General features: G+C 45.3%; 1 protein-coding gene across 1 annotated transcript; it reads right to left on the reverse strand.

The window, feature by feature from the left end:
- Positions 1-7,657: 7,657 nt before the first annotated feature.
- Positions 7,658-17,251, reverse strand: LOC123752572 (secretogranin-1-like). Its single transcript, XM_045734622.2, has 4 exons — positions 17,067-17,251; positions 8,425-9,594; positions 7,823-8,051; positions 7,658-7,711 (listed from the first exon to the last, which is right to left on the reverse strand). Exons 1-4 carry the CDS (start codon positions 17,249-17,251, stop codon positions 7,658-7,660), a joined length of 1,638 nt encoding a protein of 545 aa, XP_045590578.2.
- Positions 17,252-17,975: the final 724 nt, after the last annotated feature.

Consider the following 17,975-nt stretch of genomic DNA (forward strand, 5'->3'; position numbering starts at 1 on the left):
TTACATTGCGTTGTGTTTCCAGCGAGCGTACTGAGGTGAGAGTGAGGGGAGTACTGAGAGGGTGAGGGGAGTACTGAGAGGGTGAGGGGAGTACTGAGAGGGCGTGGGAAGTACTGAGAGGGTGAGGTAAGTACTGAGAGGGTGAGGTGAGTACTGAGAGGGTGAGGTGAGTACTGAGATGGTGAGGGGGAGTACTGAGAGGGTGAGGGGAGTACTAAGAGGGCGTGGAGAGTACTGAGAGAACGTGGGAAGTACTGAGAGGGTGAGGTGAGTACTGAGAGGGTGAGGTGAGTACTGAAAGGGTGAGGTGAGTACTGAGAGGGTGAGGTGAGTACTGAGAGGGTGAGGTGAGTACTGAGAGGGTGAGGGGGAGTACTGAGAGGGTGAGGGGGAGTACTGAGAGGGTGAGGGGAGTACTGAGAGGGTGAGGGGAGTACTGAGAGGATGAGGGGGAGTACAGAGAGGGTGAGGGGAGTACTGAGAGGGTGAGGTGAGTACTGAGAGGGTGAGGGGAGTACTGAGAGGGTGAGGGGAGTACTGAGAGGGTGAGGGGAGTACTGAGAGGATGAGGGGGAGTACTGAGAGGGTGAGGGGAGTACTGAGAGGGTGAGGTGAGTACTGAGAGGGTGAGGGGAGTACTGAGAGGGTGAGGGGAGTACTGAGAGGGTGAGGGGAGTACTGAGAGGGTGAGGGGAGTACTGTGAGAGCGTATGGAGTACTGAGAGGGTGAGGTGAGTACTGAGAGGGTGAGGGGAGTACTGAGAGAAGAAGAAGAAGATTAAGATTAAGCCACCCAAGAGGTGGCACGGGCATGAATAGCCCGTAAGTGGTAGGCAGTACTGAGAGGGTGAGGGAGTGTCTTTACAGTGCCACACACTCCCGTGTTATGTTCAAGCAAGAACATTGTTAGCAAGGGGCTCGTTAAATAATTGTCATTGTACAGAATGTGCCCCTTGTTCAGCAGCAGTTCCATGGGCGTCTTCACCACTGCCAGAAAACCCGCGAGGGCTCTCCATAGCCCGTGCTACTTAGATTTTTTTTTGTTCCAGGTAGCGAATCTAACAACAACAACGTGAGGATCTTGTGCGGGTATGTCTAGGTCTGTACCGGAATATAATATCATATCCGTCACTATTCCGGTTTCACAGTCGCACAGTACAAGGAATTTGAGACCAAAACGGCGCTGGTTCGATGAAATGAAGAGAAAACGTCCCTTGAAAATAGTTAGGGATTCATTAATGACAACATTCTGTCCTGGTACAAAGTAATCGCGAAATTTCCCCCTGATACCACTGAGCACTTTTTGCACTCTCCAAAGTCGATCAGTTCGATCAACATTTTCAAGGATTTCAAAGGGGTAGTAGTAGTATCAGGAACCTGTCTCGTGATAGGTTCCTGATACTATATTCCTGATACGTGTTGAACACTGGAGTCGGAACAATGCAGTCTTTGTTCCAATAATCCTGTATGACATGCTTCACTGAATGTTTTATAAGCATACACAGAGTTAAGAAAACTTACAATTGAGCCACTGTGGTGTCCTTCCAACTTACCATGCGTGAAGCAGGTAATAATGTCACCTGGAATGAGTTGTGCAGCACCCACGGGCGCCACCACCGTGGCCGCCATACCCACGGGCGCAACCACCACGGCCACCGTACCCATGGGCGCCAGCACCTCGGGCGCCAGCACCTCGGCCGCCACCAGCACGGGTCCGTTTTCTTACACTAAATCTCCGTTGGGTAGGAGTTGAAGCTCTTCTACCTTGTATACTAGTAGGGCGAGCAGGGAAGAGTAGATGTAGAGACGACACTGTCGTCAGTGTCTTTATGAGGGCCGACATGGCAGCGCTTGGCAGGGCAAGCTGCAGAGACAGCACATCTCCGCCAAGTAGCACCACCACGGTGCTCTGGCTCTTTGGTCCCGCCTCTCAACCGTCAATCAACTGGTGTACAGATTCCTGAGCCTTCTGGGCTCTATCATATCTACATTTGAAACAGTGTATGAAGTCAGCCGCCACCAAAACACTGCCTAATGCATTCCATTTGTGTGTAATTACCTAAGAGTAATTACCTAAGTGTAGTTACAGGATGAGAGCTACGCTCGTGGTGTCCCGTCTTCCCAGCACTCTTTGTCATATAACGCTTTGAAACTACTGACGGTCTTGGCCTCCACCACCTTCTAACCTAAGTTAATCCAACCGTCTACCACTCTGTTTGCGAAAGTGAATTTTCTTTGTTAATTTGGGGGATTAACTTTGTCATACTACGGTGGACGCGTTCTAGTGAATTTATATCCATTCTATAGTACGGCGACCAAAACTGAACTGCAAAATATAAATGGGGCCAAACCAGAGCAACATATAGCTGGAGAACAACACCAGGTGTCTTGTTACTAAAACTCCGATAAATAAATTCCAGTGTCCTATTTGCTTTATTACGAACATTTATGCATTGATTTTTTGGTTTTAAATTCTTACAAATCATAACTCCCGGATCTCTTTCGCAATCCGACTTCGCAATCTCAACACCATCTAACTCGTATCTTGAAACTCTATCATCATTACCTAGCCTCATAACCTTACAATTGTCAGCATTAAACTGCATCTGTCTGTCGTTTGTGTAGTGTTTTTTTAATATGTAATGAAAATCTGTGTTGTGACGCATATTGTAGTGTTTATCTGTTCGGTCAATAGCTGTAAAACCAATTTGTTGTACTTAATCCTTAAATAAGTAGCACTATTAACGTGACGTGATTGTTTTTAATCAGTATTATGTATTCTTATAATTATCAATACAAAAGCTTAGTAATTTACTATATAAATTATGTTGCTTCGTTTTTATGTTTTTATTATTTAAATGTGATGCACAATTATAAAAGTAATTCATAATATTTATTTCGACATTAGTATATGTATACAAAAAATTTTGTTGTTGAAAAGCAAGTTTCAAATATATAACCATTCACTAATTCAATTTTTTAAGCAAATTTAACAAAACTATTTCTGTTATTACTAATATTTTCATTCCTAAACATGTATTAGGAATGTTTTATGCAGACTGTAAATTAGCTTTAATAAATATTATTGCTAATATAAACATTTTGATATTACTTGATTTTAATAAATCCATTCTAATTATACACTATATTATAATTATAAATGAATATACATATAAGACAAGTAAATAGTATTAATATTATTCTTAAATATTAAGGAACCCATTCAACTATGATCCGTAAGACGCTTCTATATACAAATTGAAAGACAGTCGATAGTTGAAGAGGGCGTCCTCACACTTATTGGCCAGGGAACCACGTTGCCAAGCAGGCAACTGACCAACAGGAAGGCTGGACTGAAGCAGCTGACCAATCAAATAGCAATAAGCCCCACGGTCGTCCATAATTTATGACAGGATAGTGCATGGTGAGAGGCGCCTGATGTCAGAGAGTTCTCTCTCTCACTCTCTGCCCCAGACACTCCCAGAGAGAGTCCACTCTCACTCTGCCCCAGACATCATCCCAGGAGCCTCCAGACTGCTATACCTACAGATCAACGGTCTACAAAGACTGTCTTTTACTACAAAGATCGGTATTCTCTCAAGTCCTCCTCGTCACTTCATGACAGCTGCAGCTTGACATAACAATACATGTAAGGTGCTCTTCCATTCACCTGCACTCCAGGAGACTTGATCCAAGCGAGCTTTTTTTATATAACGTGACCGTGGATCACTAATTTCCCTGAGCTTCAGTAATAGTCAAGGGGAAAGTCGAAAAATCCAGTTTGGCAGCAGGATGCTGCTTCTGGGAACTTTCCTTATTAAAACTACTCAGTAAGTCGAAGATCACTCAATAGCTTGGTCGATAGAGCTTCGTCCTCACACACGTGGGGGTCCACGGTTCGAGTCTCCTAGAGCCCAGATGATTGGAATGTTTATTTACACGAAAGTGTGAATAAAAATTTACATCTAAGATGGTTTTAAATTCTGGGTTAAGAGGAAAAATGATAATTATCCATATTTATATTGTCTTTATACATGCACTGGATTATCCTTTGTACTCGGAAATGTTATTATTTTCTTTCCTCAGCCAGTGCAGTGTAAACAGTCAAACGAATATGACGCTGCAATGGAAAATGACATCGCTGACGTATGCAATGATTACGACAGTAAGGATCATTGGCATCTTGTCAACAAACGAAAGGACGTTTCGGAAGGTCAGTTGAAATCTAACCTAATAATTAGTCATAGTAAAAATATCAAAACTGGTGATACTGGCAATGAAGGTGTTAATACCTTATGTGAGGGGAAAGGTGGAAAAACAAAGCTTATCTCATATAAAAAAAAAAATGCTCAGAAACCACATTGCAAAGGAAAGTCTGCACAGCGCTTTCGAGCACAACGGCTGTGTCCGTCGTCAGAGATATAGTAGGAATGAAAGGGCTACCAAGGAGAGTGTAACGATGTCTTTCTGAGATTGTTGGCTGTTTCTTGGTAGCTCTCTGACACTACAGTTCTTTCTCTGGCGACGAGCACAGCTCTTGTGGTCGGAAGCGCTGTTACAACATGCTCGTTGTAAGTAAGTGCTCGTCGCGCTTGAAAGTAATATTTCAATGTAAGTGAAACATTAAAAAATTACTTTCAAGGATCTTTTGAAATTGGGACAAAAGGGATGAATTGTTCTCAATTTATTCTCTCTCGTGGTTACATAATTTTATAATAATTGTACTGAATTAATTTCTCCCAGATTTATACAGACACTATATCTACATAAATATAAATGTAAATGTTTCTTTATTCAAACTCGTTAATCTCCGAAAGTCCTTCACCAATTGTTTTGAAATTTTCACACAACGTTCCATTCGCATCCGGGCGGGTTTTTATATACATACTATACAGATGTCACGTCTGTGATGGAAAAAACTTTTTTTAAAACTGTGTTTTTCATGTGAGGGAACTCTTCGAAACCCTTTAACGAATGCTCTGAAATTTTGACACAACGTTGCATTCGAATAGCCACGTGTTTTTATATACCTACTATATAGATGCCATCAGTGTGACAGGTAAAAACATGCTTTTTTGAAAACAGCTCTATCCGTTGTATGTAATTGCAACAAACGTTATACTAAATATGTTACGATTCCATTTCAATGCTCCGATTGCATTGACAAATTGAATTGTCATGAATTTATATTTATTTTCATTTCGATTTAATTATTTTGTGTGACATTACATTGGAATTGAGCTGAGTTGTTTACCATACCGTTCATTTCCTGAGTGTAGTTTATTTTTTTATTTTTATATTTTTTTAATTTTTTTTTTTTACATTTTCTTATATTTCAGTGATGGGAACATCAGATCATTTTATGTTCTAAATTTTCTCATGGGAACATCAGAACTTTTGGTGATGCATCGGTCGAGGGAGTTGGGAATGATGGGGAGGACAAGGGGACGGGAGTGAGGGATGGAGGGGAGGACGAGGGGCCGGAGGAGTGGGGAATGGTTGGGAGGACGAGGGGAAGGAGGAGGGGATGGGGAAATAGCGGGGAAGACGGGGGGGGGGGGGAAAGAGAGGGTAGCTGTGGCTCAGCAATGCGTGGCCGGATACAGCTAGTAAGTGTATAATAATACACATTGTTATACAGTTCATAATAAAAGTCTGTTCGTAAAGTGATATTTCCACAAAATATCTGCAGCTATAATGAGTATAGCTAATTCACAATGTTTCCCAACAGATGAACATCGTATACCCGGATATGAGTGCTTGTTTCCTGGGCCAATTTAACGTCAGCACCAAGATTGGGTGTGGAGCCCAGTGTCTCCAGCAGTATGACTGCTCCCTGTTTTGTCTCTCAGGTTGGTAATTACATTCACTCTCCTTATACACAGAGCAACATAGTCTCGTATGATCACATTATTGTAATGGAACAAAGTCCGGATGATCGAAATTCCTCGCTACATCTACGTGGACATTCTTAAGACGAAACCTTAAAACATAATTTTTAATTCTTGTTCATATCATATAGCTTTTGTGTACTTAAAACTATGGGTATGTAATTGCTATCTACTGTTTACATATAGGGATACTGTATGGAAATATAATATCGCCTGAATTATTTATAGTTTATTTATGTTAATGTTATTACGGCATTGAATTAGTTTTATTATATGGCTCGGGAGGTGCTTTAGTCTATCTCTGGCTCATTCTTCTCTTCCTCAGGCGGTGGCTGTGAACTGTACAATGCCAGAGTGTCGTGGCACTACACCGGTGTGGGAGGCTCCTCTGGCACCCCAACCCTCTGCTACTCCTCCTGGGGCAGTGTCAGAGACGCTGCCCACCTCGCCACCATCACTGGTTCTCCAACCACTTGGGATACTAACGTTTATATGGCCGTAAACGGTTTCTATTGTACATTAATTCACGCTGAATGTTATCACTCTGCTTATCTTCCGCAGCCTTTTTGGATGGCCGACCTTGGGGCTCTGCACAGAATAACCTCCGTCAGAGTTCAGGTCCGTAAAGACCTGTCTGGGGGTGTAAAATTTAGTAACGTGGAGGCTCGTGTAGGGAACAGCACAACTATCCCCAACAACCTGCTGCTGGGCTTCTTCCCGGGAAAAGCTTCACAGAGACAGTTAGTGACCTTCACAGCTAACACCTTCATCACTGGCTCCTTCGTCTCTCTCCAGTCCTTGGATACCGGCTGCTTTTCTATATGTAGCGTGCATATACTCTATGTATGAAGTTATGAACTTTTGTACCCTAATACATTGGAATCGGGTATAAATATCTTTATAAATAAACATCTTTATATAAATATCATAGGGTATGATATAGAGTATACATAAAAAATTTTAAAAAATATATTAGGGTGAACTAATATAATAAATATATTAGGGGTGTTATATCTAGATGAACTGAGTTATCATTTGAAATTAGACGTGCCAAGAAGTTCTTAATCTACGTAGAAAATATCAATCTTTGAATATGGTGTTTGCCAGTAAGTGTAGAACGAATCACCAGTCGACACTCCATCAATGTGTTGATGGATTGTCGGGTACATACACTACAGCGCTCAGTCGCCCAGAACGGATCAGCAAAGCATTGCTCTTCTATTACTATAATGGCATAAACTCTCCAGTGTTCACGTCTCACAGAAGTTTACTGAAATAACTGTAGCTTGATGTGTAGCAAAGAGTAAAGAAATCCACAGGAACCGTGATGAGGATTCGAACCTATGCGCTGGGTGTTCCCATGTACACTCTAGTCAACTGCCTTGTGAGTCACTGCACATTGAGGGCGACTGACGACTTCTAGTCCATGTAATTCTACGCTCACACGCACACGACTTCTTCTGTTAGCAGAAGGTCACTGTCCAGTCAATCAAAATTTATCAGTTGTCAAATTTGAAGTTTGTTTGTCCTAAATAGAAGCATAGGATCTATGCAACCTGTCTACTTTCTCGACAACGATGCTCTTTAATCCAATGATGTTGTAACATTTTGGCGTTTCTATACACATCAGGGAAGATTTTGACCGTGAATTAGCCTTTGTATTAATTACTGTAATTCAATAATTAATGCAAAATATCGCCATACGTCTAATAATATTTGTTCTTGCTGAGTTTAAAGTCTCGTAGAAAATTTAGAGATCGCGTACCTCACGTCTCTACCCTGGGGTAGCCTCCACCGTCGCCCCACTCCGCAACCTCGAGCTGCAATAACAGCGGTGGAATCAGTGAGTGTGAATGCCAACGAGAGTGTATGTCATACCGGTTTAACTAAGGTGAGTACTCAAACCATTTATTTCTCTGTATCATTCGTACGTGCCAAATTCCAAGTGTTGGGATTCGCTCGCTGGCCGCCAGGGGGTCAAGACGTGCCCGCCTGTCCTGCCAGTTGTTGCCTGGCGTTGAGTGGAGGCAGGTGTGGTTTGTGGGGCGGTGCGCCTGCTGGCCGTTGGACCCGGCTGGCGGTATGGTTGTTGGTTGTGTTTCCCGCGTTCGGCGGGTTGACACGGCGTGCATAGCCTTTTCTGGGGCTGTGGACTGGCCGCTGGTGGAGATTGCGTTCATTGATGTGCTACATGTGGACGTTCTTGATTTGCTTGGGCTGGAAAAGCTCTCACCTACTTGGGTGGCGATGTCCTTCCTTCAACTCGAGTCTGCTGTACCGGGAGTTTGTGGCGCGCTGGGATGCACGCACAATTTCTATTCCTGCATCGGCTGTGTCTGTGGAGGTTTAGGATCCCTGGAGGGCCATGCAATATGTGAGCATTCATGGTGTGCCAGTGGCTTTCCCCGTGGACGAGCTGAAGTCGGTGTTTTACGCAATACGGTGTGGCGGTGGTTCACCACTTCAACACTTTGAGTGCAAGCCGGCTGCGAGGGATACGTATGGGCACTCGTACGCTCGTTATACGGGTTACGACACCCATTCCGTCCAGAGTTTTGTATCGCGGGCTCTTGCTCCGGGTCTTTTATCAGGGCCAGACACGGACTTGTTTCCGGTGTGGTGCTGAGGGCCATGTGGCAGCCGGCTGTGACGCTCCTCGTGCTGAGGCTCCCTCGGTTTTCTTGGAGGGGTGACTTCCCCTGTTTGTCTGAGCATGGGGCTTCCTCGGCGCATACTCGCTCTGTCCTGGTGAAAGTTTGGTTCCTGCGGCAGTTTCGGCTGGCGCTCCATCTGGCCCTGGTATGTCTGCCCCACCGTTGAGCTCTGCGGACCTGGGGGCTTCTGCTTCGGGTCTTCGTCGTTCGGTGGTTGCGGGGGTGCATCCGCGGCCGGTTGCTTCCGTGGGGGCCTTGGATGTTGCTGTAGGGGTGATGCCTGCCTCTCGTGCCGACGATCGTCTCCTTCCCGGGGATTCCGGGGGTTGTGGTGGGTGAGCCCTCTCCTCCGCCCCTTGCCCCTGCCCCGCTTTGTGCCTCTGCATCGTCTCTCTTGTCGCCTTCGGTGGTCTCCTCGCCCTCCGGTCCATCTTCTCCTGCGCCGGCCCTGTCGTCCGTATTGGATGCCTCCAGTGTTCTGGAGTGTGCTCTCCCGCCTGCTGAACCTGCTCATTCTACGTTTCCGGTCTCCGGGCATGCTGGGGCTGTCAGGGTTGTGGTGGGTGAGCCCTCCCCCCCTGCCCTTTGCCTCGGCTACCTCGTCGCCTTCGGCGAATTCCTCGCTCCCTTGTGCATCTTCGCCTGCACCAGCGCTGTCGTCCGTGCTGGATACCTCACATGTGCTGGAGTGTGCCCTCCCGCCTGCCGTGTCTGATCCTTCTCCGTTTCTGGTATCCGGGCGTGGTAGTGGCTTTTTGCCCCGGGCGGTTGAGGCTGCTGTCCTGCGTGTTAGTGCTGCCCCAGCTTTGGGGCCGCCTGCCGTTGGTTCTTTTGGGGCACCGCTTGCTTGGGGTGACAGTTCCGACGATCTTCGGCCCCTTTTTAAGCGCCGTCGCTCGGCTCGGAGTGATTCGCCTCGCCGGTCGTGGGCTGAGGAGCGTGATGCGATGGACGATGACGATGTGGCCGACGCTGTGTTGCCTCCGGTGGTGCCTTCGGTGTGGACGCTGTGCCTCCTGCTGGTGGCTCCTCTCAGTGGGCGGTTGCCCCTGGTGATCGCAACCTTGTAGTGGTGTTGTCAAAGTATGTGCGGCGGGGGGACTCTGCTCCTGTTCCGGCTGGTGGGAGTGCTGGGGCCCCTGCGGAGCCACCCTCCGCGGGACTCGGTGCGGTGTCTGGCGTCGACCGGGGTGCGCGTCCTAGTGGGCGGGCCGGTGTGCGGCCTGCCGTTCAGTCCGGTGTGCTTCCTGGTGTGCGGCCCTGTGACAAGCTTCCTAGGAGGAAACCCTTCCCTTTCGTCTTCTCGTCCGGCGAGGTGGTACGTCCCGAGGCAGCTGTGGAATATGACTGTGATGACCTGGTGCGTCCTGTTCCCTTTTGCCCATCTACCATCTGGGTTCCACGGGCGCAGTGTTTTGTCACGGATGTGCCGAATTTGATGCCTTGGCCTATTGCGCCTCATGGACGTCCGATTCCTGACGTTAACCAACTTCTTTGGGGAGCTTATTGCTTACTGTTTCCAGCTCAGGAGTACCCGGAGAAGTATGAGTGATTGGTGTGTTTGGTTTCAGTCTGTGTTGTTCGTGATGATTCCCCAGTGCCTGCGTGCATGGGTGGGTGTCCTTGTCTGTGAGTGTGGGCAGTGTGGGTGTTGTTCTTTGCCCATGCTTGGCCTGTTTTGTTGTGCTTGCCTTTTATACGTGTTTGTGGTGTGGTTGTGTGCAGTTGTGGGTGTTTGGTGTTATTTCTTGCGTGTCATTGCATGCACCCCATGTTTTGTTTTGGGGTGGCGGGCGGTGTGGTTGTGTATGTTGCTTGTGTGCGTGTGTTTCTTTTCTTGGCCTCGTGTATTGCTTTATTATTTGTATTACATTTCTGTTCTTTATGTTTTTCTGTTTGTATTTCACTGTTTATGTATTTCGCTGTTTTTATTTTTTATTGTTTCCTGTAGTTATGTATTTTTACCTCTGTCAGTGGTTTCGGAGGCCTTTTCCATGTCCATGTAATTGCTGTATGTCCATTTTGCATGTTTGTTTTGTAGTTTGCCTCAGTACCTGGCGTTTCTAGGTTCTGGTGATGTTCTGTGTTCTTCTGTACCTGTATTTGTCTTTCTGTTTATGTATTGTGTATTCTGCTATACCTTGTATAATTCTTTTATAAAAAAAAAAAAAAAATCCTAGTGTTGATTTAATCAGCCGACCGGTGTTCGTTCTCAATCATCCCTCTATGGGACCAAGTTCGATTCCCGAGGAAGCACGATAGGTAAAGTCCTAATACAGCTATTCTGTGTGAGTACTGTAGCTGGACTTGAAGTGTGATTGTCATATTACATTTACATTAATTTCACAATTAACGACTCTGTGTTGTGCATCGTGTTTTAGTGTGGTTTCAATATTATACCCTTGCTGTGTGTTTAACCATGTCCATGCCATTCTTTTCCTACTTCCAGGGAACATGCTGTAATTAACAAGCAAGAACATTGTGTATGTTCTTGCTTGTCAATAAAACATTGTTGTTTTATTGACACGAGTGTCAGTGTGTTGTGTTCTTTGATTAGTGTCATTATTGTGTACTGTATTGTGTTGGTCTCCGTGACCCAGGTATTCTTTGCCTTAGTGTCATTATTGAGTATTATATTGCATTGGTCCAAGAGTCCCAGTGTTGTTGATTTAGTGTTATCATTGTAAACGGACTCCATGACCCAGCGTAGTGTCACTTAGTGCTTATTATTTTGTGATAAGTCAGTGTCACTTGTCACGGTAAAATCTCTAGGAAGAGATTCGGCCTGCTCCATCATCACCTATTCTACCCATACCACGTCTATATATTCAAGTACTACAGCAACAACAACAACTACTACTACATCCAGACATCTAAGACATTACCTCCTATACCCCCCCATACACCACTGCCCGTCACCCCACCTCGCACCTGGGTCGCTGGAAGCTCACGTCATCCGAAACAAGCAGTTTAAGAGCCGGTTAATAGTTACCGAAGCCATCAGCGCCATCTGCACGGCCGTCGTGGTGTATATATAGGGCTGCCTATCCCACTACGATTCAGATTACTCCTGAGTGCTCAGACTGAATAGACCTGTTAACACATCTCAGTGTGGTAACGGAATTAGTCAGCCTGGCTCACAGTATTCCCGCACCATATTTTATTTTGCACATTAACGTAACGTAAATTTAATTGTTTGTTTGACTTGTTTATTTGCACTCTGTATAAAGTCAAGCCAGGATATTATTTTATGTTTTGTAATATGTACAAAGTAAAGTATTTTAAAATGTTTTTTCTCTTTTGTGCTTTATCCTACAGTCGTCACACAGTGACGATTCAACTTGCAGTCTAACTTTTTTTCCCTTTTTGTTGTTGCTTTTATGTGACTGGCATTCCATCTGCCTAAAGAGACTGCGATACCATCTATTTTCTCGACACACACTTAGTGTTCATTTATCTTGAGAAGTCAATGTGACTTTCTGTTCATTATTCTTGAAGTCAGTATTTTGATTTAACGTAGTGGATTATCGTTTGATTAGTACGTGGTGATTAGCAATCGTGTTGACTAATCAGCGTTTGTCAAGTGGTCTCAGTGACTGCCGAGCATTAACGTAGATTCTTCGTGAGTCAAGTTGATCTGTCAAAGTTGTAACAGGACCTTGATCGGTTTCTCAGGGATTGCTAATTACCCGGAGCTGTTGTTGACTTCATTGACTTGTTTTGATTTGTTTGATTGTCTGTGTTGACATAGTGTGGTTTTCGTAGTTTACCTTGTTTTGATTGGAATGTCTTGGAGACAGAATAACATAATTGGAGTTAATAAGTAACGTAAACATCTGTAATTGTTTTGATTGAAATTGATTAGATCAATTGTCATCTGTCTGTCATTGTGTTACCGTAATTAATTGAGTGTTGCACAGAAGACTGGTATCAGTGACAGGTCTGTCTGTGTTATTTTCTTGTATCATTATTATTGCTTGCCGCAGTCGTGACGAGCTGCTATTGCGTCTGGAGTGGTTGACCACTTTGTTAAGCATAGTTAACGGTAGTACCGCGACCGGTCCGAACCGGGAGACAGTTCTTCCGGCTAGCCTAGCTTTGCAAGCGCCACGATGGACATTAACGTAACGTTAGAGTATTCATGCCATGTATCGCTTGTATGAAGTTTTATGAATAAATTGTTGAACTACAAGTGCCTTTACGATCCACCTCCTAACACCCTTGTACCCTGTTCTGACTCTGCCCCTTGCCCTTTCAAGTGACATCAGCGTTGCTTGGATACTTGGACTCGAACTATTTCATGGCTATTTCATGGACTCGAACTATTTCATGGACTCGAACTATTTTCATGGCCATACACATCAGATAAAATAAATTATTTGATGTGAGAACCATCGAGTTACTCTGATAACTACCCTCAATAGTTAAGGAAGCTCCACGACTCAGTGGATTGGGAGTGCCAAGGTTCTGGACTCCTGCAGTTGCTCTATGCATTCCTGTGCAGTCTTAAAGTATAATCTGTCCTCACAGCTTTTGTTCTGATGCTAGTTCAATCCTTTCTGACTGTGGTCACTTGTTTTAATATTGGGATAACATCACATCTGGTGCCTAACGTGGTGCTGGTAACTTGTAATTGAGAGTACCACGAAGTGCCCATCTGACCAATAGATACGTGTAACCTTTCACCTTGTATGTGTGAGATTGTAATAATCTCACACTTACACAACAGCTATCGTTATAGTGTGAGAGAAGCGTGGACGAATGCAATGCAGGAACCCAAGTTAGCGTGACACATGGAGTAACATGCAAGTGAGTGTGTCATGAAGGGACGGACACTCTAGTGAGCGTGACACCTGAACGGACACACTAAGATCACAGACCTGACAGCATATATTTGTATGTCAGCAACTGAAAAATGTAAAATGACTTCATTGATTATCGTTTAAAAGTTAACACGCTCAAGATGATTTACTAGCAAGAATTAAAAAGCATTTTTAAACATGTGCAGTTGCTTTCCCAGCCACTTGGGCAGGACGGTATAGCAAAGGTCTCGCTTCAAGCAGGTCTGGGTTTAATCCCTGACCGTCCAAATTTTTGGGCACCATTCCAAACACCCGTCAAATCCCAAATCCTTATCCGGATCCCTTCCAAGTGTTATATAGTTGAAACGGGTTGACGTTATCTCCTGATAATTCCCTTCTCTTCCCACGGTTTTGCTGCACGCATGTACATATTGACATACTCTAGCACGCTTACACACACACACACACACACACACACACACACACACACACACACACACACACACACACACACACACACACACACACAATTTTAGCAAAGAAGAGCAGCCTACTCAATGTACTGAAGTTCAAAAAGGTATTCCTGCAGAGGGATATGACCAGGGAGGAGAGACAGAGAGCAGCAGCAGCAAGGAAGGAACGCACGGAGAGGGAAAGGAATCAGGTAACCACAACCCAGAACCCTACGATCCCAGAAGGGAGTGGGGAACCCTCCACAGGCAATTCAACAGCCCCAGTGGGAGGAGAATCACACCCATCACCCACCCAATAGAAGCCCTACCTGCCCCAGCCCCTACACTCCTCCACCACCCTAAGCCCTCCCTTCTCTCCCACCCACCTATCCCCTCCCTCCTCCCCCACCCCCCTAAGCTCTCCCTTCTCCCCCCACAAGCCCTTTTTCCTCCCCCTCTCCCCCACGCCCTCCTTTCTCCCCCATCCCCCTAGCCCTCCTTTCTCCCCTATCCCCAAGCCCTCCCTCCCCCCTTCCCCCCAAACCCCCCCACTTCTCCCCATTCCCCCATGCCCTCCTTCTCCCCCACCCCTCCAAGCCCTCACTTCGCTCCTACCCTTTTGAAACCAGATCCTCCCAGCCCCCCCACAACCCACGTCCCCCTCACTCTCAGCTCGCCTCATGACCCAGGGCCCTCCCCCCCTTCCCCCTCCACATCCCAGACCCTCCATGTTTACCTACTCCAGTAAATGCAACAGAAACTGTGGATGGAGGGAAAAGAGTCAGCTTCAAGGTGATGTACACGAACATAGATGGGACTACAAGCAAGGCGAGTAAATTTAGGGAAAGAGCACAAGAAGTAAACCCAGATGTAATTGGGATCACGGAAACAAAACTCTCAGGAATCATTACAAATGTGGTGTTCCCCCAGGACTACACTGTAATAAGGAAAGAGAGGGAGAGTAGGGGAGGAGGTGGAGTGGCCCTACTCATGAGAAAGGAATGGAGTTTCAAGGAGATGGTCATCCCAGGCTGTGAAGGGTTTAGAGACTAACAGACACCATGACGATGGGAGGACCAAGAGTAGTAGTAGCAGTGATATATAACCCTCCACCAAATGACAGAAAACCCAATCAAGTGTATGACAGAAACAACATATGGCAGTTAATAACATAATTGAGAGGGCAGCTTCTGCTGCCTGTAGAAATCGATCCCATCTGCTCATCATGGAGGACTTCAATCACGGAAGGATAGACTTGGAGAACAAGGAACTGCACGGAGGAGAGGATACATGGAGAACCAAACTAGTGGAGGTGGCGACAAGAAACTTTCTAAGCCAACATGTCAGAGAACCCACTAGGATGAGGGAAAACGATGAACCAGCGAGACTCGACCTAGTATTCACTATGAATGCCTCCGACATAAGGGAAATTGACTTCGAGGCCCCAGTAGGAATGAGCGATCACAGTGTACTGACGTTTGAGTTTCTGGTCGAAGAAGGGCTAAAGTTTTCGAGAAAGGGAACTGAAAGCAAAAGGCTAGCATTCCGTAAGGGAAATTACGAGGAGATAAGAAAATTCCTAACGTATATAACATGGGAATCAGAGCTAAGGGGAAAAGACGGCCCAAGAGATGATGGAATACATCGCACAGAAGTGTAAGGAGGCAGCAGAAAAGTTTATCCCGGCCAAAAAGGTAAACAATGAAATGCAGATGAGAAACCCATGGTTTAATCAGAGATGTAAGCTAGCTAAGCAACAAAGTAAAAGACCTTGGAGAAACTATAGAAATAACAGGACACTTTAGAGCAGAGAAGGTTACAAGAGAGCCAGGAGTTAAGAGAAGTCCTTGAACTGAGAAAGGTGCAGTAAATAAAGCAACATTGGAAGAAATTCAAATGGCTAGAAAGGAGCTTCAGAAGGATCATCTAGAGCATGCCGCAACAGAAGTAGTTGGGCTTGACAAGATCTGTTCATGTACACTAAAAGAGGGTCCAGAAGCACTATGCGTACCACTCTCAATGGTCACTTGTAACAGGAGATCTACCAGAAAGTTAGAAGAGAGGTTCTATAATCCCAATACTGTACATTAAAAGAGTGATGGCCAAAAGGCACTGTACTACAAGCTATAGTGTCACAAACTTGCAATCTTGTTGAAAAATCGTGACACTTGTTGTGTTGGGGACATGAAAGACGGCTTCTTCAACTGGTCAGATGTAACACAAACAAGGAGCAACGGTTCTAAGCTCAACAAGCAACATATAAGATAGAAAACAAGGGATTCTTTTATACCCATACGAAACGTAGTGTGTATTAGTGACTTTAGGCATAAAATGTACTAGCTCTATCCAGAAATCCAACTTTCTGTTTGAAACTTATTTTGTATATATGTACTTATACCTGAATAAACATTATTAATATTATTATTATTAATCCATGGAACTGCCTACACGCCGAGAAATAGGATGCTGAATGTTAAAATCAAGCTTGACAAAATCATTAGGAAAAATAGGGGAACCTTTGAAAAGTCTCCGGCTTACTTTCCTCGTCGAGGCCACTTGTGAGATAGTGGCCCTCAGGTAAATTAAGGTAAATTCAGGCTTCATCTGATTTTCCAAGATTTTGCACTGTGACCAATTTTGACTTTGCATTGATATATCTACTGATTCAAAATGCATAACCTAACAATACATCATATGTACATAGGCAGCGATAAAAGTAGAATATAGAGCTATTGCCACCAATCATAAATGAAGAAACATTACATGTTCGAAGTCACTACATATATGCATGTCTCCCATTGAAAGTGCTAGTGTTTTCTCTATTACCAGAATGGTGTAGAAAATGGTTTCATAGGGACTATTTTAAACATGTTCGAAGTCACTACATATATGCATGTCTCCCATTGAAAGTGCTACTGTTTTCTCTAATAACAGAATGGTGTAAGAAAATGGTTTCATAGGGACTATTTTAAATATTATTTTCACTAATATATCATAAATTCTTACCCTGATAGCAATAAGGTAATAAACTCATGATGATATTCAGATGCTTTTGGTATGATTTGTTTACAGAAATAGTCAGTGTTTTTGTAAACATCGAGTTGTGTTCAGTTAACAAATTCATACCAGTAAACTGGGATGTGTACCCTGTTCCTGCTGACCCCTGGGATGTGTTCCCTGGTCCTGCTGACCCCTGGGATGTGTACCCCGGTTCCAGCTGACCCCTGGGATGTGTACCCTGTTCCAGCGGACCCCTGGGATGTTTACCCTGGTCCTGCTGACCCCTGGGATGTGTACCCCGGTTCCAGCTGACCCCTGGGATGTGTACCCTGGTCCTGCTGACCTCTGGGATGTGTACCCTGGTGCAGCTGGCCCCTGGGATGTGTACCCTGTTCCAGCTGACCCCTGGGATGTGTACCCCGGTTCCAGCTGACCCCTGGGATGTGTACCATGGTTCAACTGACCCCTGGGATGTGTACCCTGTTCCAGCGGACCCCTGGGATGTGTACCCTGGTACAGCTGACCCCTGGGATGTGTACCCCGGTTCCAGCTGACCCCTGGGATGTGTACCCCTGGTCCAGCTGACCCCTGGGATGTGTACCCCGGTTCCAGCTGACCCCTGGGATGTGTACCCCTGGTCCAGCTGACCCCTGGGATGTGTACCCCGGTTCCAGCTGACCCCTGGGATGTGTACCCTGGTCCTGCTGACCCCTGAGATGTGTTTACGTTTAGAAACGTAAATCAGGGATCTTTCAAGATAATCTACACAGTCTTCACTTATACAAGTACTGGAATATGCAGCAACTAAGGAAATACTCGCACCTTAAGCAGAGGGACCAAACTACTCGCACCTTAAGCAGAGGGACCAAACTACTCGCACCTTAAGCAGAGGGACCAAACGTGGAGTGCAGAGCAAGCAGAAGTTCTGGAAGCTACTTCCATCCACAACTTTAAGGCCAGAATTGACAAAGATTTCGATCGTCAGAAACGTTAGACTGTAACTTCACTTCCCTGTAGTCAACTGTAGGTTAGGTACCACCACTGGCACCACTCACACTAACACAGTAATTGCTACCACAACCACTATCAGCATTATAACTACCACCAGACCACCACCACCATTCTCAACAGCATTTACCATAAGCAAACAGACTACTATCACCACCAACACCACAG

Source organism: Procambarus clarkii, chromosome 4 (genome assembly GCF_040958095.1).
Source record: "Procambarus clarkii isolate CNS0578487 chromosome 4, FALCON_Pclarkii_2.0, whole genome shotgun sequence".
In the NCBI taxonomy this organism is placed as follows: Eukaryota; Metazoa; Arthropoda; class Malacostraca; order Decapoda; family Cambaridae; genus Procambarus; species Procambarus clarkii.

What these genes read in the sequence shown, in the direction of transcription:
- LOC123752572 (XM_045734622.2), bottom strand. Translation starts at nt 17,251, where the DNA reads ATGGTACACATCCCAGGGGTCAGCTGGAACCGGGGTACACATCCCAGG. An exon ending in CTCTGGACGGAATGGGTGTC is followed by an intron (nt 8,052 to 8,424) that starts GTAACCCGTATA and finishes AATCTCCACCAG; the next exon opens with CGGCCAGTCCACAGCCCCAG. An exon ending in CAACACTTGGAATTTGGCAC is followed by an intron (nt 7,712 to 7,822) that starts GTACGAATGATA and finishes CTGTTATTGCAG; the next exon opens with CTCGAGGTTGCGGAGTGGGG.